At 46.2% G+C, this 21494-nt stretch overlaps 1 protein-coding gene across 2 annotated transcripts in view; it reads right to left on the bottom strand.

Moving 5' to 3' along the window:
- Positions 1-21494, bottom strand: part of LOC112105407 — a 78756-nt gene that overhangs the window by 18234 nt on the left and 39028 nt on the right. The window contains exon 4 of one of the 2 annotated variants that reach the window (XM_024198183.3): positions 1200-1253. In XM_024198183.3, the coding sequence (XP_024053951.1) occupies positions 1200-1253 (54 nt within the window). The remainder of the gene's footprint in view (positions 1-1199; positions 1254-21494) is intronic. The other variant, XM_024198184.3, reaches the window with a different exon arrangement.

The following is a 21494-nucleotide window of genomic DNA, read 5'->3' as shown; positions in this document are numbered from 1 at the left end:
CAATGTAAACCACGAAGACACTATCATGCATGTTGGTTTGCATTTGCCATTCATCACTTACGGCTGCCTAATTGTTGAATGCAATTACTGCAATGATAGTGGCTGTTTTTACACAAAGGACATTTGCTTTCTTCTCTCTGGTTAGCTGATGGTGTTGTTTTCACCTGTATATTACAGTTACACTGCAGATCATCTGAGGGTCATTTGGGACTCAGCTGTTAGCCGACTGAGGCATTTGGTTTAGTCTCAGGAATGCTAGAGTGTGAGATATCATACACAAATCTCCCACAATGCCCTATAGATATAATTGCTAGATACTGTTCACCAATACAGAGCTAAGATACCTCTGAATGAGATGGTGGTTAGTCAAAGTGTCAGCTAGAACAAAGTCAATGTATTAGGAGAGTATTGTGCAAACCCTCCCATGAAAAGCTCTGCCAATGGACCTCAATGCCAATGTCCCCTTGGAGAAGGGCAGCGTGGTCCAGTGGTTAGGGCACTGGCAACCTGGGTTCAATTCCCTGCTCCACTACAAACTTCCTGTGTAACTTTGTACAAGTCACTTAGCCTCTTTGTGCCTCAACTCTTCATCTGTAAAGTGGGGCTAATAGCGCTGCCCTGCCTTACTAGGGTGTTGTCAGGATACATTCATAAAGAATGTGAAGTGCTCAGATATTCTGGTAATGGGGGCCATAAAAATACTTAAGATAGTCCTGACCTGCAGCTCCCATCCCTGGTTATTCCAGTCCTGAGTCCCACACAATTCTCTTGAATTGTAACCTGCAGCCACGCTCCCTGCTACTCTGTATCTGGGACTCCCACACAGCCCTGCCGATGCATCTCACTCCCGCACTGCTATAGCCCGGTTATTGCAGACCTGGTCCATCTCTGATCGAGGAGGATCAGAAGTGCTCTCTCGAAGAGTGGCTTTGTGTAATTACATGCATTTACAGGATGCCGTAGACTTTCACTTCAAGCAAGATTTGACCCCAAGGTCTCCAGAGCGGAAAGGCCAATATATGATCGCCTTTAGCACCACCCCTCAATTATGTTGATTACAGTCCAGGCTCGGAAAAATCCTCCGGACCTACAACTCAAAGGAAACCCACCCCAAAGGAAACCTCCACAGACCAGCTCTCATTTGTAGAGATTCAAAGGGTGCCACCTCATTCAGACACATCTGGAAACAGGCAACTTACGCGAATTTTAATAACTCTTGTTTTTGCGCCACAGTTCTTCTTGAGCAGCATCTTCTGGAAGAGAAACAGAATGCAAGGATTAGTAGCAGTGGTATGGTGGGAAGAGACACAAAGCCTGCATGGAGTCACTTTACATCAAACAGGATGGATGGTTCAGAGGAGTAAGACAAGACAAGAGTAACAGATCAGACCAGTGGTCCATCTAGCATACTGTCTTTGATGGTGGCCAATACCAAGTACTTCAGAGAACGGTGAAAGAAACCTTCTAGAGGACAATTCTTGAAGAACTTGCCCACCAGGGAAGTTTTTTTTCCCCTAATTTCCATCAATTAGTGATTGGTTTAGGCCCTGAAGCAGGAGAGTTAATATTCCTTTTGGAAGAAAAAAATATTCTATTTAATGTAAGTGTGGATGTTCCCATTATCCGTATTTATTTATATTATATTTATTTATGTAGAGTTACATAATAGATTTAAAAAGCACCTACTCATGGCTCTAGGTTCCTCTGGCAGGTATTCAAAAAGCCATCACACTTGTCATAAAATATGGAACCATACACCTTGAACAGGAGGAGTTTGTTACAGAAAACAGCTACAGAGACAACCAGGCTTCCCACTTGTTCCCTTAAGACAACTTGAGTCCCAGCTCTATCTCCTTTGTTCATCAGGAAGTTTTATACAGCACCCAGACAAGTAGGGGCTGAATAACATCAGAGCTAGTCCAAAAAAATGTGACACAAACTTTTGTAGTTGGAAAATAAGAGCTTTATTGAAAACTAAATATTTTATGGAAAAATATTTCAGTGAAATATTTCAATTTTTCAAAATGAAAAATTTGGAGGAAACACCAGTTATTGTATTTATTTTTGTATATAAATAGTGGATTTACCCCCCTTTCTGTTTTCCACTTTTTACTAGCTGGAAAACAGTAACAAAGTATAGAAAAGTGTTTTCTTCCTCGCTTTCCTACACTTTGCTATTGTTTTTCAACTTGAAAAACATTCCCCCACTTTCTGTCTGATTTCCAACTTTTGCCAATTGGAAAATAGTAACAAAGTGAGAAGACTGGAGTACTCCCCAGTTTTTCGCACTTTTTTTAAACCTCTCTCTTCCTTTTTCCAGTGAAAAAACAGGCAAAATACATAAAGAGGGAACAAAGCATCTGAAAACTAAAATAAAAAACAAAAAACCACAAATATTTGGTTAAAAAAAACTAAAACAAAAGTAAACATTTGAGGTTTAAAAAAAAAAAAAGTTTTTTGTCCTGAACAAAACAACGAATTCCCACGGAAACCAAAAAATTTTGATCCACTGGGAAAAAATTATCCCATTTTTTCACCAGCTCTAAGTAATCTACTGTAAGTAAACACACCTTTAAAATACTAGTACAAACAAAGAAAACAAAGCAACCTCCCAAAACTTGGAAAGGGAAGAAAAAGCCACCCACCACCAGCACAAATACCAGGGCAGGGCACCCAGCCCTCCACAAAAACATCCCTCCCCAGATACCTGGGGAAAGAGATGGGTCTTGCAGTATGTCTTGAAAGCTAATAGATTTGGGTTTGTTTGGACCAAGTATATTTCAAAGTGTAGGTGCTCTGAGAACTGTTAATAGCTGACAAATATAATTAGTTACTTGCCTGAATCCACCATTTTCACTGGCCATCTAAGGGCTTTGTCACAGCTACACGTATTAGTTCCCGCCCCAGAATTCTGCCCTGTAACCACAGCCTGTGATGTCAGTGCAGCCCCAAGGTCTCTAACCTGAAGAGACTGCAGCAGCAATTAGCACAAACTAGGTGCAAGCAGACAAAGAGAACTGCTGAACTAACCCAGGCCTGTGCCATCCGGCTCAGCGAGTAATTCTTTGGGAATTCCTATAAAACAATGCAGGGCTCCATTCCCAGCACTGCTGCGAGGGAGTTATTGTAAACTTGGTATTTACTGAGAGGCGACTGCCTGTTTTTAAGACCCCCCTTGATTGCTGAGTGAGATGAGGGGAGGGCCGGGCGCGGAACCTAGTGGGGCTAAATATCCTTTTACAAAGAGACCGACTGCATGGTACAGGGTATGCAGAAGCTAAGAGTCGTGGGGTCTTACAGGGTTTTGTCCTCACCACAAGTATCTCTTACAAAGCCACTGTGTGATGTCTCACTCTCACCATATCTACCCACTGTCTGGGAGGGTAAGGTGAGTCCTCCCAAGACAAAAAGTTTACATGCTGGTCGGCTCTGAGGGGAGGAACCGCATACAAGGGGGGGCAGCATGGTCTAGTGATGAGAGCCTAGGTTTTAATCCCACCTCAGAGGGGAATGTTGCTAAAGCAGGGAACTGGGCAGCCAGGACTCCTGGGTTCCAATCCCAGCTCTGTTATAAACTGTGTGACCTTGGGCAAGTCACTTGACTTGTCCATGCCTCTGTAAAACTGAGCTTATACTACTCAGCAATCCCCGAGGGGGCGGGAGGGAGTTACAACACTTAATTCAATGACACTTGTAAAGCATTTTCCACAGCTGAGCTATAGAAGAGCAAAGCATTGTCAAGCAGCCTGCTTAGCCCAGCCCCTGCTTGCAGGAGGCAAGCATGGTACCTCCCAGCCTCCCCTGCACAGCTTCCACTGTTTCAAGGGTTCCCACTCATAGATCCCTTTACTCCGGCAAGGTACCATGTATTCACACCATTCCAAATAGCCAGCTTCAAATTAGCATGGACACCAAGGCCCTGATGTTTACTCAACCCAGCCTCTGACTAAATGGGGGACAATTCATTGTGACTGCAGCTGCACTTATGTAAGTACCTAATGCTCTTAAAGAAGAAGCCAAAAATTACTTGACTAAATACTACATATTTTAATGAACTGGCTTAGGAGGGAGTGAACAGATAGATGGATGGACAGAGCTCAGTGAATGGAACTAGTATTGCTCAGCTGTATCATAAGCCCTATACTGCTAACAGATAAATGGAGATTCTCTTTTACCTAAAGTAGTAGGGCTAAACTTTAAGAGTGAGAAGATCTTAGTTCTATCCCTGCTTCTGCCATGAAGTTCCAAGTAGCTGTGGTAGACAGCATGTTGGTAGCTATGAAGTCTTGGGCAGCCATGGACTTGTTACTTGGTAATGACCTCTCTGGTATGCCCCCTGCTGGACTTTCCCTGGGTATAGAAGTAAAATCTAGGGATGAGGGAACTCTAAGAGGTTCTGAGGTTTGGATAAGAACTGGTGCACCTCAGTCCCTTTGATTCTCTGCCTGTCGTGCATAATGGTCTTGTCTCCTGTGGGGTGTAATACTTTGGTCTCATTTTAGTTGTCGGGTCTAGTGTGTGGCTGTTGAGGGGTGCGGGTGGCCTGTGATGTACAGAAGGTCAGACTAGATGGAGCTGGTGGTCCCTTCTGGCCTTAAACTCCAGGCCTCTATGTGTGCCCCACCCAGGCTCTTGTGTCTGCAAAGTTGGGCCATAAATCTCTGGTGTCTGGCTTCTGCTTAGGCGGGAAATAAGGGGAGAGCAACTGTGTTGCAGAGTTTCAGCTTTGCCTTGAGGATCGAGGCGGTGCAGAGGGGCATGAAATGTTTTTGCCCCTCAAAATAAGAGTGGGTCCAGCTGCTTTATCCAGTGAAATTTCTTGCTGCTTTGCTCCTAATCATGCTGCCATCACCCCTCTCCATGGAGGGCTGCAGCACCCCAGCAATGGTACAATTACAAAATAAAGTCAAGCCTCTTTGTATGGTTTTACGTCCCTCTGGTTCCCTGTTCCAGAGCCAGTTCACTGCCAAGCCCAAGCGCTGCCTTTCAGATTAGGAAGCTAAAGCATGCTGCTGCCTAGCAACAACGTGGGGACTTTCCAAGGCAGCCCCTTCTCATCCTGGCTCTCTAGAGCTTTCAGTCCGGCTCTGAGAAGCAGAGACTCATTAATTCATAGACACATAGGTACAGACATGGCTGAAGTAACATTAACGTAGCTGCATGACTTGGAGCAGCTTAAAGCTGGGGGAAAGGCCCATAAGAGAGGTGGCACATCCCGTTACCACTGTGTTACCCTGCTAGTAGCCCTTAATTTCCCATTTTGCAGATGGGGAAACTGAGGCAGGGAGTGGTTACATGATTTGCCTGCAGTCACAAACTAGCAAATGAGTGGCAGAGCTGGGAATAAAATTGGATGCTGATTCTGAGCCAAGACTATCCTTCTTCCCTTGGCAATAAAGGGAATGGGATGGAAGAGGCACCTTTCCTACTCCCAACCCCCTCATTTAAACTAAAATGTCCTTCCTGTCGACCTCAAATTGGCTGTAGGCTTTAGAAGCTGAACTACAGTTATCAGAGCAATAGAGAGCATATTGTAACAGGCCGGTGGCTCCCAACGTGAAGGCAAAAACAAATTGACTGAAGAAAAGAAAAGTTTCTTCCAGGACTGCATGCTGAGCCGCTCTGAAGTGAAGGCTGAATGAGCTGACCGAGGGTTAAATTTTTGAGCACAGCATAATCAGTTCAGCCTAAGAAATCCTCCCACCCACTCCACCTCCTGCACACAAGAGCATGCACAGCGATCCCCTTTATCCCAGACTGGGATTTAAAAGAAAATTGCAGTGATTCAATACAATCACTTAGAGAATTACATAGCCACTGAATAAAATATTGCAACTAACCCATGATCCCCTAGGACTTGGCTGTATATCACAGCCATTCAGAGTGGCATGTAAACAGCAGAGACAAAACACTGAGCCTGCTGCTCTTAAAGCACCACCCTCCTAAACACTTGTGCTACAGCAGAAATCCCCATGTAGGCATTAGCAGTATAGAGTCTATGACATGCTTTGGAGCAGTTCTGTTTCTGTCCAGTAGAAGTCACTGCACGTTTATGTTTATACAACCACACACAAGCTACCATGCTACCAAGTTCTTTGCAATCTATATTAATAGACAAAAACATAATTACCCTTTAAGTTAAGGTTGCTTCACTAATTAACATGAATGTTAAAAGATACGAATTCTAACTCATGTTACAATTTTTAGAAAATGAGCATTTAAAACTATGGAAATGAACAGTGAAAGGAAAGTGCCATGGCTTAATAATCAAATTCACTTGCAGCTGAATCTCTTCAGTGTACAAGTGTAAAATATCACACTACACATTGAAAACCAGCCTTAACTCTCTACCCATATGCCTATTTAGCCTCAAATATTTCTACATGAAACAATTTTTAGAAATCTTGGTTTCATTTTTACTATCTCCACAACTTAAAACAAACCAAAAAAAGATTGTTTTGTTCTTTTTTTAACCGCTGGGCTCCTTTCCACTCCAAAGTTGCACTCAGTAGAACAAAAATTGGTTTTTACATCCATTTAGTTAAATTGGTGCAAACTCTGGTGTGAAGAATCTTAATTCAGTTTAATATTGGTTTACATCAATTTAATTTAAATGAACAAGAGATCAGCTTAAGATAAATTGAAATAAACCAAGTTGAAAGTGAATGAAGAATGTCCATCTAGAGGTTTTGCACCAATTTAATGAAAATGATTTTAAAACACACCTTGTAGTTTAACTGCTGTAACTATATGTGCAGATCAGGCCTTCGTTATAATACGAGGAATGTCAGATCTGCCCTTCCCTGGTTTTGTGGAGGACTGGGAGTGGTCTCAGCCTTTATTGACGGTGTGTGGGTTTTTTGTCAGGGGTTGGCGTTAAATAGGTGTTCACAAAGAAGCAAAAAAATTTAAACAGCCTGATTAAAAATCACTTGTCCTCAGCCAGGTTTACTTTCCATGCTAGAGAGGATATCATACCCTTTCTAGTTCCCCAGTAGTCCATAGAGTCTTCTAGGAAAAACAGGGCAGGCGAGAGCTGGTTTTCTAAAATAAAAATAACATGCAGGGAAACAATTGTTGGAAAAGGACTTTTCAGGGTTTTTTTTTAATCCATCATAAAGAAGTAAAAAAGGCAGAGACCATTTTCCCCCCTTTGCGGGTCACCTTTAAAGAAGCCTCCCGTGTCTTGCCCTGTGCATTCTGCCTTCTAAGACATCCACTTTAACTTGTGAAGCAAAGGGAACGTATGGCACTTGGAGACATCACTGTAACTGGCCATTACACTTTTTAAGCATAGCAGAAGCTTTCAAACTTGCAGAGAGTGGGGATCAGGATGATTTGGGGCTGAGAGAGAAGGGAGAATATTGGGTAAGCAAAGGGGAGGGGAAACATATACAAAGAACAGGATGGACCCGTGGAAGGGGTGAGGACGAGATTGCTCAGGGGAATGGCAATGGACAATCCTTTCACCTCTAGATCAACAGGCCAAAATAGACCCAGGGCACTAGCTGTGGAAAGCCATGGCCCTCCAATGGCTCCTTGGTGGCTGATGCAAAAGGAGTGGGGGGCTCACTGTCCAGTTCCCACTGGGTGGGCATCCACATCACCAAAACCAGACGCACTGGCTCCCTTGTTGGCAGAGCCATCAGAGAAGCAATGGACTCAATGGGGCCACCAAAAGAGCTCCCCTCTTGCCCTTAGAGGTGGGATGAGACAGATGGCCAGGGTGGGAGAAGCTCTCCTTGTCCAGGGTTCAGCCTCCAGGGCTGTCACTTTTCAGGGGCACTAATCCACTTTACAGACAAGAACTGCCGCTGCCAAAAAGTAAAGTGCAGCATGTGACCAGGTGAGGTTCCTCTAGGGCAACCACACAGTGTCACTCCTCTGCAGGCGCTCCAGGAGACCAGGGGCTAGCCTGGTCTCCCCACACTGCCCCAGTGGACACCAGACCCACCACACCCCAGCCAACAGCACCAGCGAAGGAACAAAGCGACTCCCTCCCACCTCCCCAGCAATTATTGCGTCTGGCCCGGCGTGCCGAGGGTTAACGCCCGTGCAGGGGAGGGAGCAGCTGCAGCGTGGCGGACAGATGAGGTCAGGCCCCAGTACAAAGTGGCTATTGTGAGGCATGCTGCTGCTGCTGCTGCAGGCTTCTGCTTGACCGAGTTCCACCTACGTCTCACCGCGTGGCAGGGCACAGGCGGGGTCGGGGTGGGGGGATGGGATGCCAGTGCCATCTAACACGCTGCAGCCTCACCCCATCAGCACAAAATGGGATTTCCGCTGGACTCTATATAAAACAAGGCCAGAAAGAATGGTTGGGGACATGGGGATAGGCCATCTCCAATAACTGGCCAAGGGCTGCCCTCCCATACATTGCCCTCCCCGCCAGGAGCCTGCCGGGCACAATCAGAGCTCAGCATCAGACCTGGCTCCTTCAGGTTCTCCTTCCCCTGCCACCCCACAGTTTCTCCATAAAACCATCTCAGAGCCTGACTCCCCGCACCTTGTGCAGTCATGTACACCGCAGCAGAGCGGTGCCAAGCTGCCAGATCACAATCAGGAGCGCTCGAACAATTTGTACAGCGGGGGTGCTGAGAGCTATTGAACTAAATGTAAACCATGTATGTGATGGAAACTACTTCGAGCGTGGGGGTGCCCACAGTTCCAGCACCTCTGATCACAATAGTTGTGCTTTGCACTGGTGTGAATCACTGCGCGGGGTGCAGGGCAACAGAGAACCAAGCCTCACTTGTCTCTTCATTTCATTTACTTGGCAAGAGGTTTCCCCAAAGCAGAAGGCAGGTTTCACCTTCTTGTGAGTCTGGAGAGAACAAAGAGCGATTTCCCTATTGTCAAGACTTGGGTTGGTTGGGTGTTTGGTTTTTGAATTCCTTAGCACTAAGCAATGTTGCTAGAGCTTGGGCACAAATGCTTCGGTCTGGTGAGGAGCCTACAATGCAAAAAAACATGGGGGAAAAGGTCAGATTCTGATCTCTATTTCACTGGTGTAAATCTGGAGTAACTGCACTGGCTCCAGATTTACACCAGGTAGTGGGATCAGAATCAGGCTCAGACCGGATGGTGGGGGGGAATCAGAGAGGCAAGTCAACAGATGCAGATTAGACAGATTATTAATTAGCTAGATTAGATTAGACAGATAGGAAGACAATAGATAGACCATTTAGCTCTGCTCAACACAGGAATCAAGGTGGGTTAAGGAAGGAAGGCTAAGGTAGCTTTTCACCACTTTTAACCTCCCCTATTCTCGGGGCTGTCTTAATTTATCCCAGGCTATCTGTGGCCTCAAGGGGCCATTGAGGCAGCTGGGAATAGCCACAGGCCAGAGTCACTGTGGTCATGTACTCTTTCCCTCAGCTATGCCCCCTACAGCAGGAGAAGGTTACGGGGGTGGGGGCGGGAAATCAATCCCTTGCTCTAGGCCAATTCCACTGTATGAAGGGAATTCCCCAGCACGGGCGCCAGGTTTCTATAATTTTTGGTGGTGCCCAAAATGGGTCCAAGCTGAGCCATCCCGTCCATAGGATGGGCCGAGGCAACTGCGAATTGGGGGGCCCCCATGCTTCAAGGGGATGCGGGGTCCAGGGCAGCCTGGGTGGTTAGTGGGGGGCCTGGCACCGGCAACAGCAAGCGAGCCGGCCCCAGCCTGCTCCACCCTGCCCTGCCAGCTCCCAGCATCACTTGGGAGAGGAGTCGGAAGCCAGAAAGAGGCAGGGTGGGGGCTTGGTGGAAGGGGTGGAATGAGAGCGGGAGGGGGCAGAGCAGGGGTGGGAGGAGGCGGGGCAGGGGCTTGGGGGAAGGGGTGGAGTGGGGGCAGGGCAGAACAGAGGCAGGAACAGGCGGGGCAAAGTGGAGCAGGGCAGGCTGAGTCCGTGTCGCTCGCTGCTGCTGGCGCCAGGCCCCCCAGTCCGCCCTGGACCCCACGTCCCCCTGAAGCGTGAGGCTCTGCAAAGTACATGGCCCAGGGCAGTTGCCCCGGTCCATCCTATGGATGGGACGGCTCTGAAAATATAAGCCCAGACATTGGTGGAGCCAGGCCCACGTTCCTGAATATTGGTGGAGCACAGGCACCACGGGCCCATATAACTTGCCGTCTATGTTCCCCAGTGGCTGGATCCACTGGCTTTATGGCTAGCACAACAATAAATCAAGCTCTGTGAGCTCATGTCCCACACTTGGACTTGGGTCCCTGCCCAGGGCTAACACTGCAGGATGCTGTCTTTCACATAAAATGTTACACCAAAATCTCTTCGACCCAGCTCTGGGAGCTGCTCAACTAGACCTTACAGACATCCTGGGACTTTTGGAAAAGGAGTATGGGATAATTCAGGTACCCTGGCCCATCCCCCCTCTTTCTGTCTTGCAATAAAATAGATTCTAACATCCCTGGCTGCATATGAGCTATTGCTGCATGTTAAATGGCTGCTGGATTCACCTACACAGTCACTGCACCGGTAGCCCTAATGAAAAATAATACACTATCAGTCCATAACCCTGGGGAGAAGTGGGGAGGGGGGTGTAAGCTGCAGTGATTTTGACCTTTACCATGGAATACCGTTGAATTTCTTTAAGGGAGTATTAGAGAGACAAGGTGGGCAAGGTAATATCTTTTATTGGACCAACTTCTGTTGGTGAGAAAGACAAGCATTCAAGTTACACACAGCTCTTTTTCAGGTCCCAGAAGTTGGTCCAATTAAAAATATTACCTCACTCACTCTAATAGCTTGGGACCAACATGGCTACAGCACTCCATACATGTGAGGGAGTATCTCTTTCTTGTGTATGTATTATTAATTATAGGTTTCCCATTATGCTTATCTCCAAAGATAGTATCTGAGTTCCTCAAAACCATTGATGGACATAGCATCACAACGCCCACTGGAGGGAAGGAGGGAAGTATTACCACCCCATTTTACAGATGGGGCAGCTGCTGAGACACAGAGCTTAAGGAGTACATTTTCCAAAGGGTCCACTAAATGTGGGTGACTTCATTTTTGGGTGGCATATTGGGCCTGCATTTAGGAGATATGAGCAACTACAGTTCCCCTTGATTTCAGTTACAGTTGTGGATCTTCAGCACCTCTGAAGATCAGATCCTATGTGTCATCTGAGGTTAGAGAGTCAAAATCAGGGGGCACATGAAAATTTGAGCTTACGTGTCGGGAAGCAACTACTTCACTACTCACAAAATTCTCCCCCACCCCAGGGAGAGGATGAGAGACTAAACAAACCACAGGTGACAGATGTTAGTCACCTTACTTAATGCACTGCTGGAAGGCGCTCAGATCCTATAGTGAGGAGGATACTGTAGGAACCAATCTAGAATAGAACAAAATAGACTAGAACCCTAATTTCTGCATCACAGCTCGGTGAGGTCTGCAATCTGACAGTGCTTCTGGATCCCACCTGTTTTTAAAGTCCAAGATAGCGTCAGTGACACCAGACAACCCCACAGACTTTTTTTGGGACCACTCTTGAATATCACTTGGAAGCTACAGCTAGTACAAAGTGCAGTTACCCACTTGCACAGAGCTATGATCTCTCTAGGGAATGGATTGTCTGAATGTACGTAGGTGACTGACTCTCTATTGTTTCTGGGTTGTCTCTATGACGTAGGGGCTCCAGGTATCTTTATAGACAGCTCATCCCTCTATGCGCTGCTGAAACTGGCAAGATCAGCAAAGACATCTTTGCTAACATCCCTAAGATTTGATTTCTGAGGCCAGGGAGCTGGACATCCTCAGGGGAGAGTCCTCAGCTCTGCATTCACTTCCCGATTTGACCTGACAATTTGGCCCGTGCCTGTTGATCTGCAGAGCATGTCATCAGGTCCATCTATTCACTTACAGCCAAATATTAAAGTCCTTTCTCAGTTTTCTCTCGGGCCTTACGCAAGCAAAACTCCATTTGCACATGGAAATGCCCTGTTTGAAAAAACAGACACCTGGAAGGTGAAAAATAAACACGGAGGCAGCATTCATTAAATCCCTTTCACTCCAGTTTATCTGTACAGTATGTGCCAAGATTAGCCACTGCTTAGACAACAAGTTAACTCTCCTGTTTGCAAGACCCTGCTGAAATGCCTGGGGCTCTAGTTTCACAGCTGTCAAGCCTGGAAGGGGGCTCTTCAGAAACAGCTCACAGGCTTCTGATTCATTGTTGCCAATGTGACATTTCCTCCCCAGGTTCCTGGTGCCGGGTCCAGTGCAGTCCATAGGGAATGGCTAGTCTCGCCTAGCATATTATCTGATGTCTACATGGTTCATCTCACTTTTGCAGTCACCGCCAGAGACCCTTGGAAATATTAACGAATAAGTCCTGGCTTAGATGTGAGCTGCAATCCTGCCAGCAATGTTTCCATTGGTGTAACAGCGATGCCAATGGCAGACATCTCCTGCACCACTTTCTTGCTCCCTTTCAAGTGCTGCAGCACCGCAGAAGAGAAGAGAGAATTCAGGGGTACCTCTCAGCCACATGGCCCAACATGTGCCCATCCAAGGTTTTCTTGTTAGTTTGCATGATGGCCCTGAGTGCTGTAAAGGGGTTAAATTGTTAACACAAATCAGGCAATAGAGTAAATTAAAATGTATATGCAGGATTGTTCCTTCAACAGCAACACAGGGACTTCTCGGGCTGGGGCACCTCCACTGCAGTCCCGGGACGGGAAAGAAATCACTGCAACAACAGACTTCCTTGTCAACTGTTATCTTTTAGCTGGACATCAGGAGGGACAGAGTTCAGAAACTTCTGCTCCCAAAATAAAGATCACTTACAACTTAAGCTAAAGGAGGGGCTTATTTAGGCTTCATGGGCAACATAATTACATACAACTGAGCGAGTTCTCTCCAGGAGAAGGAAGCATAGACACACACACCAATCAACACAAATGCCTAGCAGTTGTACTGGGATTTCTAAAGTTAATCAGATATGAGTGCAACCTGCAAATAGCACTGGGACTTGGAAGCAATACAGGCTGGGGCCACTGAGGGGTGACACTATCATCTATACTTGAGACTAAGCCCTTGCCAGAAAAGCAACCAGCTAACAGGATGCCCTTAGGCAACACAGGTTGGGTGACTGCATTATGTGGAGCACAAGAGGCTCAGGGATGTAATGATATGTCCTTGCAGTTATGCTGTTCAGGCACTAGATGTCCCTATACTGCATAGATGTTTTAAAAAGGGAGTGGTCTTGGGAAATCAACAAAAGGTGGAAACGAACTCGTTTTGTTGGTAGTTTCCTGCTCTTTTCCACAGTAAATGCCTGCTGATCAAGGAAGTCTGTAGCCCTGTATATTATGATGGGAAAGGTGATTCCCTTAGCCTCAACAGTGCCCAATGTTTGTTAACAGTGCCAAAATGTAATCTTTTGGCGCCAAAATAAAATCCCTTCAATTACTCCAAATCAAAACTTTCCCCTCCAGAACTTGAGGAGCCTTTGCAATGCACTTCTTCATGTATATATGCAACACTGCCCTCTGCTGAATGGAAAGTCTGTCCTGCTGATGCCTTTCTACATACATAGCCCTCTAGTGGCTGGAGGACCTAGTGATTATAAATCAGACTAGTACTGGGACTTAGGGGGCTAACCTAGGACTCCAGAAACCATGTGCAATTCCCTGCTCCACTACAGACTTCCTGTGTGACCTTGGGCAAGTCACTTACTCTCTCTGTGCCGCAATACTCCATCTGAAACTTGGGGATAATAGCACTTTCCTCCATCACAGGAGTGCTGGAAGGAGAAATACATTAAAAATTGTGAGGCACTCATGAAAAATCAAAATTGAAGGGACCCCCAGAGGAAAACAGGTTTAAAACCCCCAAATAAGCCGTTAAGCCATCTGATTCCATATTGTATTATATTATAAAATAGATCAAGTAAGGTCTTTTATGAAAGCTCATAATATTCTGAACTTGATGGTCACTACAAGACATGTATACAGACCATGGTTATGAATTTGTCTATATAGAAAACTGTGCTCACAAACTCCAACTCCACCTCCCTGCAGGGTGGTGAGCAGTTAAGCGAGGAGAGGCACTTCCCAAGTCAGATGTCTACACGGAACTGGCTTCAAATAACCATCCAATGTCCAGACCAGGACAAAAAATGATGGACCATTAGAGTTAATGGGAAGACATTGAGACATCCTGACAATCATGCCAAGAGGGAATTCCCCACTGTGAATAACCATGAGGCAACATGGTCTGAGAGAGGGGGGAGAAAGGAAAAAGCCTTTTAAAAAGAGGCTTGGAATGCAGGCTGGTCATCCAGCAACTGAGAACAGCATCTAGGTGGATCCATGAATGCTGGATCCCTCTTATAGCTAGTGGGTACTCTGGGAAACTGTTCAAAGGTGTTAGGTAGCTTGTATTAGAAAAGGGATTTTGTCTAATACTGAAGTGTAAAGCCTGAGGTTGTATCTTTATGTTTATTTTCTGTGTAACTTGTATATGTTTGCTCTCCCTCACTATTTGATCGTTGAATCTGTTGGTTTTCCATTAAATAAACTTTTGCTTTGCTTTTATTCCAAACAGGTCTCTATTGTGCAAACTGTGTGTGCCAAAATGAACTGATACCTGGAAGGCAGATTTCATGCCTTTGGGGGTTACAAACCAGAAGGGAATGCTCAACGTGTCTGGTACTTAAGAACACGGGGAGGACAGATTTGGGGAGACCCGGTACGGGATGGGCTGTTTGTATCATCCTGCAACGAGTAACTAGGCTGGTGAGCACCAGGCTGAGACATTATGCTTGTGGGCTGGCTGCTGGTGTCAGGGATCTGCACCATAGCCATATTGCACCGCGGCACCCTGAAATTACAGGCCAGGTGGTGACAGAACCTTTTACGGCTCTGCGTGGCATTGGGGAGCCATATAAGTAGATAGATTTGAGATTCTCCATTCGCTTATAGGTGGCCAAGGCTGGTGTTTTGGAACCGTGGGTTCAGAGTTCTCTTCTCCATACCATACATATGCAAACTACACAGTAACAATGGTGCCCAATGCTTAAGTCACAAATCCATTACATACTCTGAAGATATTTCTGTTATTATATCTGATTTATAAAACTTTTTAAAGAAAATAGGATCTAAATGTTAAGCTTTAAAATTATCTGAGAGCAAGTGCCCCTTAAAGGGCAGGTGTACTCTGAAAAGTGGCTCTGTAAGCACCACTGACAATGTTTATTGTCTTGCAGTGATACCAGACCAAGGTTAGAAAAGGGCTTTTTCCCCCCAACTGCCAGTCCTGAAACCTTTCCACTCTGATCTGAGAGCCTGGTCTGATCTGGTCCTTTCTGACTCATTCATCACCTGCAATAAGGAACCTGTAATCTGAATGTTGTTAAATCCAGCATTTATAGTGGTGTTTCAAGTATTCACTGCTGTCAACTCTCACAATTTTATTCAGAGTCTTATAATATCAGGTGTTTTGTTTCTTAAAGCCCCAGCTGCTGGAATCAACAGATTGCATGAGAATCTCAGCTTTCACTTTTTTTAAAAGTAAGTTTCTAGCCGCTATGACTGCAGAGAAAATCTTGAAAACAAGAAGCAAGGGCAGCCTAAAGGCTTAGAAGACACATAAAAGCAACCCAACGGTTAACTGTTTATGAGATCTCATGATTTTTTGGACCCTGACTTACAATTTTTGAATGCATGTGGTGGGCAATACTGTGTATTTGTGTTTAATGGGACAGATCCCTGGGCCCTGAGGCAGCTCAAAGCAGCCAGAAGGCTGTCCTAAAGGGGCAGCTAGCACAGGGGAATCTCTAGGTGGCATAAAACCAGCATTGCAAGCTCTGTGGCACCTGTTTCCATTCCCCTCCCCCACATATGAGGGGCATATGAAGAGATTGTCAAGTATGGGACTGGCATTTGGTTCAGCGGATCCTTGATCAGCACAAAGATCCCTATAATGGGACCTCTACCGCCAGTGTAAAGTGTAGCCTTCACATTGTTCTGAGTTACACCGGGGTCTTTCAGCAGCCTCAGGTGACTTAGGACCATCTTCCTCGCCTCTCTTCAGCTCAGGATCTAGCCCACTGAGTTTATGTTGCCACAGGCTGCTTTGTTAACCCAGCAGGCAGCCATTTATGGGGGGTGGGGTCAACAAAAAATCCCACAAGATCTGATCTTCACCTAAGATTTAAATGCCTGCATGGTGGAGCAGCTTTGAAGAGGCCAAAGCTCATTGTTTTGACTGTATCAAGGGCTCTGTGCAGCCAAAACAAGGCTGCATAAAACAGACACACGGGCCGCTGCTGAGACCCTGGGGTTTACTTGATCTCCTGAGCACATGGTTCTAAGCGCCATCCCTCCCTCCCAACATACACGCACCCACGTAACGACACCCCGTCAATGTCTTAGCAAGCCTTTCACCTTCACATGACTGGGCTTGTTTATGAAGGATTAACTTCATTTGTGTATGCAAATGAGCACAATTTTGCATAAATAAAGTACTATATTAGAAATTACAGGCCAGGATGATTAACAGACTGAAGGGACTACTTCTCATAGCATTATGAGCTACCAGGGGATGAGAATAATAGAGGACGACGACTAGAATAATAAATAAAATAATAAATAATAGAGGGAAATGCTGGACTAACCCATTTGCTCTCCACCATTCACTTGCCCCATATTCCCTTCTGAACACCATGTACATAATAACGACACAGGGGAACACACTGGAGTTGCTGGCTGGCTAATAGGATAAAAGGATCTCACTCTCCAGTGAGCTAATCCATTTATACGACACGTAATTAACCGCTGTGTTTGCAGAACATTCTCCCCAGCAGTTGCTCGGCTGCCTGAGACTTGCATGAGGCCTGAATGCAACGGAACCCTGTCTGCACCTGCTTCACATCACGATCGTTTCACTAGCTGGCAGGGGGGTTAGGGCACCATCTGCGGCAATAGCACGTAGGGCTGTGATGGAGTTTGATCTCATGTGCTAAAAGGGCTAGACCATGCACCTGGTTGAGTAATCACTACGGAATACATACGACTTGCTATTCCACTGCCTAGCCCTTTGTCTGTCTTTCAATGCATGTATGTATATGGCCCTCATCACCGTAGTCTCCAAGCACTATTTGGATCGGGTAGCATTTTACATCCACTTTGCTCCATTCTAAATCACTGCAGGTGGTGCACGGTGGTGGAGAAACAGGCCAATAGGAGCTAGATACTGGAGGAAGCGGAGTGGGCAATTCAATAGGCAGCACTCTTCCCCGTACCCACATACACACTTCAACCCATACAAGACTGAGCTTCAGCAATTATCCTTGCCCATGGCTGTTGGCACACGTCAGCCGCCACACGTCACACCATTTTAAACTTCTTATGGCAACAGAGATCCATTTGGCCTTCATCGGACCTCTCTTGAACCTACTTCTGCCTCTCTGTGCCTAACTGCATCCTCTGCATTAGTGATCTTAGTGTATGTCAGTGCCTTACTTCAATCAAGTTCATTCCTAGCACTTTGCCTGAAACAAGCTGCTGCCTTAGTGATGCCTTTGGAGCCAAGATTTTGATTCAGTCCATAATAGCAATATTCAGAGTACAGATGCAAATTTGAACTTCACAAGTTGTGTTCTGGCCCGCCACACATGCCTATGTATTTTAATACAAATTACTTGGATCCAGAAGTTTGGAGGGCAAAAGAAACCAGTGGCTGAATTTAGTGGAGAGTTCTGTACTGCAGAACAAGCAATGTAGGCAAGTTTCAAAATTGCTAACCCATGCTGCTTTCTATCTCACCCAACAGCCCCACCACACACCCAGCAGCCGCACTGGGAGGAAAATAACCTGGTGTTTTTCAACCTCTTGTGGTTTATGGTTTCACCCCTTTCTGAGATCTCCCTGTAGAATATTCAGAGCATCTGCCTGTAGTTGGAGAGCTTGCAAAATGTAGCGAGCAAAGGGGAAGGATTATGGCAACATAAAATGCCTTTCAAACACTCCATTCAGGATGACTCAGTTAGATATTCCAGAAAGAACACTACGGAGATGATCAAAATTGGAGAAAAGACATAGGCATACTTAAGAGGATCCTGTACGATCGCTATCTTCATCAGTGCACGATGTATTTTCCAAAAGCCCTGAAAGCATTTTCCATGATGGCACCAATTCCATCCTTGACAATTAGACTGACTCCTCCAAAAAGCATTTCAAAAAGAGACAAGAGGGGTAAATGTATGATTCAGGGAATGATGAGAACCCTGATTAAACTGAAAGAATGTTTTAAAAACACTTTGTGTTATAAATAAACTACAACCAAACTGCACCCATCATGATATCACAGCGACATGTCAGGCAGTGAGTACCTAACAAAGCACTCCAGCTTTGCATTAAAATATGCTGAACGCACAGTCTTATCACCTAGGTGGGCAGAGTGTGTTCTTTCTCTCTGCATCGGTGTGCATGCGTCTCGTCTCTTTCTCCTGTACCGAGTGACACTTGACTCCTCAGCGGTAAAGGCTGAAACAAGCCTTCCGTTATAAACCTCATTATACTCCCTGATCTCCAACAACTTCACCAAACCACCCTGCCTGCAATGTCACAGGTGTGAATTTACAGCAGCACAGAATTTATCCAGGAAAATTGGACCAGGTATTTGAATGAAACGGGCCGGGGGGGCGGGGGAGGCCAAATCAGAGGTGCTCTCACTTTGTGGACATTTCCGCATTTCCACAGTGCAGGCCCAGTTATATGAGCTTCGGAAATTATCTACCAACCTGCCAGATGCTTCCTGAACACCACATTCGCCCCATGCACCGTTAAGCCAAAGCCTGCAAGAGCATCTGGCAAACGTACAAGGCGATTTCTACCCTACAGAGCTTGCAACCTCTGCAGGAATAGCCAAAGGTCATGTCCGCACTAAGAAAAGGGTGTGTTTTACAACAAGATAGCTAATGTGTTATAAAATCCTAATGTAGGCAGGGCAAGCTGTAGTTTTACCTTGATGTACCTGGGCAACTAGGGTTCACCTTAACCAGCTACACAGAGGTAAAACTACAGGTTGACCTGGCTACACTAGGATTTTACAATGTTAACTATCTTGTTGTAAAAAAACACTCCTTTTTTCCTGGTGTAGGCATGGCCATAGATTTTACAACACAGACTACAGGATTCCTACAACCCTTAGGAGAACTCCAAGCTTTGCAAGCTCATTCCTATATGAGACCACTTTGTATAAGAAATAGGAATGAAGGGTACGGGGGGGTGGGGGGACAAAGATCTCCCAACTCTACTCTCCAATTTTTATTCTCTTCACTTCCCTTTAGCCAGCAGAAATTCTATATTTTCTCGATGTGTGACTTTAAAACTACAGTTTGCTTTTCAGGGGTTTTCCTTTAAACCACTGACCTTTCTCCACATTAACTGCAGCTCAACAAAGAGCTATGTGTATGGGAATAGAGCCCGGGTGAGATTTTCAAAGGCTCTCAGCATTAGCCTAACTCTGCTCCCATTAACTCCAGGGGGAGCAGAGTTAGACCAACACTGAGGGGTTTAAAAATCTCAGCCTAGGGGTTCAAACACAAAAGGTCCCAGTCCTGCATGCAAAACACCCACAGATTTCAATGGGTCCAAGAAAGGCAAGATGGGCCCACAAAGGTGCACTTTTGTAACTTTAAGAGTCTCCTTGTTGGTACAAGAGATGGGCTACTCAGAGTTAAGAAGGAAAAATCTAAGTTATGAACTCAGCCCATGCTAGGACAGCTGTGCTAGTAACAGCTGGGCTGCACAGACTCCCAAGCCAAAGCTTTTCCAAAAGATTATTTCCTAGAGTATTAACTCTAGTTACAGGCCTGATGGCACAGCCAGTCCTGCCCATCAAACTGGAACGACAGACTCTCAAACTTGGCACAGGCAAGCTCTGTAATAAGTCTCTCTAATTCTGTCATGGCACAAGGGGAGTGCAAAAGCCTGGCATTACCGCTAATCCCAAATCGTCGTGAGACCATCCTGTTTCTACCGCTTCCAAATCCAAGCCGCGGTCCTTTCCCTGCTGCTCTTCTTGCACCCAGGATCTCTCCGTGGGGAGATGACGTGATCCAGACACATCTCATTGCAGCAATGCTTGGTGCTGTCAGTTAAGTGCAGGAGGGTGCTATTGGAGGGAACGGGTCTAATGACTAGAGCAAAGATATGTCTTTTGGGGTTCTGCTCCCACATCTGCCACCAACTCTGTATAACTTTGGGCAAGTCACTTACAGCCAAGAGCGCTCAGCAGCCAGCTTCCACTGTTCCTCTGTCAAAAAGTCTGGCCACTGAGTTAGGTGCCTAAATAGGAGCAGGTCTCTTGAAAATCTGGCCTGTAACCTCTCTGTATCTCCATTATATAGATGGGGAAATTGAAGCACAGAAACGCACAGAGGTGTTGTGAGGTTTAATTAATGAGCGTAAAGTGCTTTGAGACCCTCGGATACAAGCCAAAGTGCAACATATCGCTGACACTAATCTTGGATTAGCCGAACTATGTGGAGAATAGCGAAGCATGTTCCAACAGCCACGCGCCTTGCATTGCCCAAACACCTCCTGATCCTCAGCCACCAATGCTGTCCCCTGGGGATTCCATTTGGGGCTCGGGCCTTTCAATGCTAGCAAAAGGTGTGGCTTCCCAGGCCTGGAAACTGAGATCGATTCACCCACAGAACAAATACAACACGGGCAGCAATAGCATGTGGAGGAGCTGCCTGCCCGCTCCCCCTCTGACAGTGCAATGAGGAGTGTGCAGAAAACATGCGGTATTTGCATCACAATGAAGCACCCACACCAGGGTGGGTTGGGTCCGGCAGACAAGCAGTCCATTCAGAATCCAAGCTGTCTCCCTAGCCCTGATATGCCAAGGAGAATGTCGGTGGGACAACCCAACCCTCCCCTCTCTCTATCCAAGAGCTATAGTGCATAGGTCAGACCCCATCTGCACATTCCCAAGCAGCATCTACTAACTTGTCCTGCAGGAAAGTACAAACAGATTCCAGCAAAACTTTTTAATCCACCAGAGCCCTCAGAGCCAGCTGGGGCGAGTCCAGAGCCAGGGAGAAAGCTGGCATTGTCCTCCTGGGCTGTGTCGAAAGAACGCCTTCGGGAAACCCTCTGCAGAAAGGAAGCACCCAGCTATCTGAAAGCGAAGCGGGGGGAAATACCAGTGGACCGCAGCTCCCAAGGATCCGCCCTCGCATCCACGCAGTGAAAGTTGCTCGTTCCTCCTCAAGTCACCAATATAAACCAAGTCACTTTTGAGTTAGGACAGCCCTCGATTTACAAGCCCACCCCCGAGAACCTGTCTGGCCTGCACACGGCCTGCCAGTCAAACATGGACAATTCCAGACGCTGGCAGACAGGCACCCAGCGGAGAGAAGGAGTCAGGCTTTGCCAAGCACTGCCATATGTAACAATATGACTGAGTGACAAAGACACTAAGGTTCAGACCCCAACACCCTCCTCCCCCATGCAGATTCCCCAATAGCCT

Source organism: Terrapene carolina, unplaced genomic scaffold (genome assembly GCF_002925995.2).
Source record: "Terrapene carolina triunguis isolate 2854851 unplaced genomic scaffold, T_m_triunguis-2.0 Scaffold85, whole genome shotgun sequence".
NCBI lineage: Eukaryota > Metazoa > Chordata > Testudines > Emydidae > Terrapene > Terrapene triunguis.
This window is presented reverse-complemented; position numbering and strand designations above follow the sequence as displayed.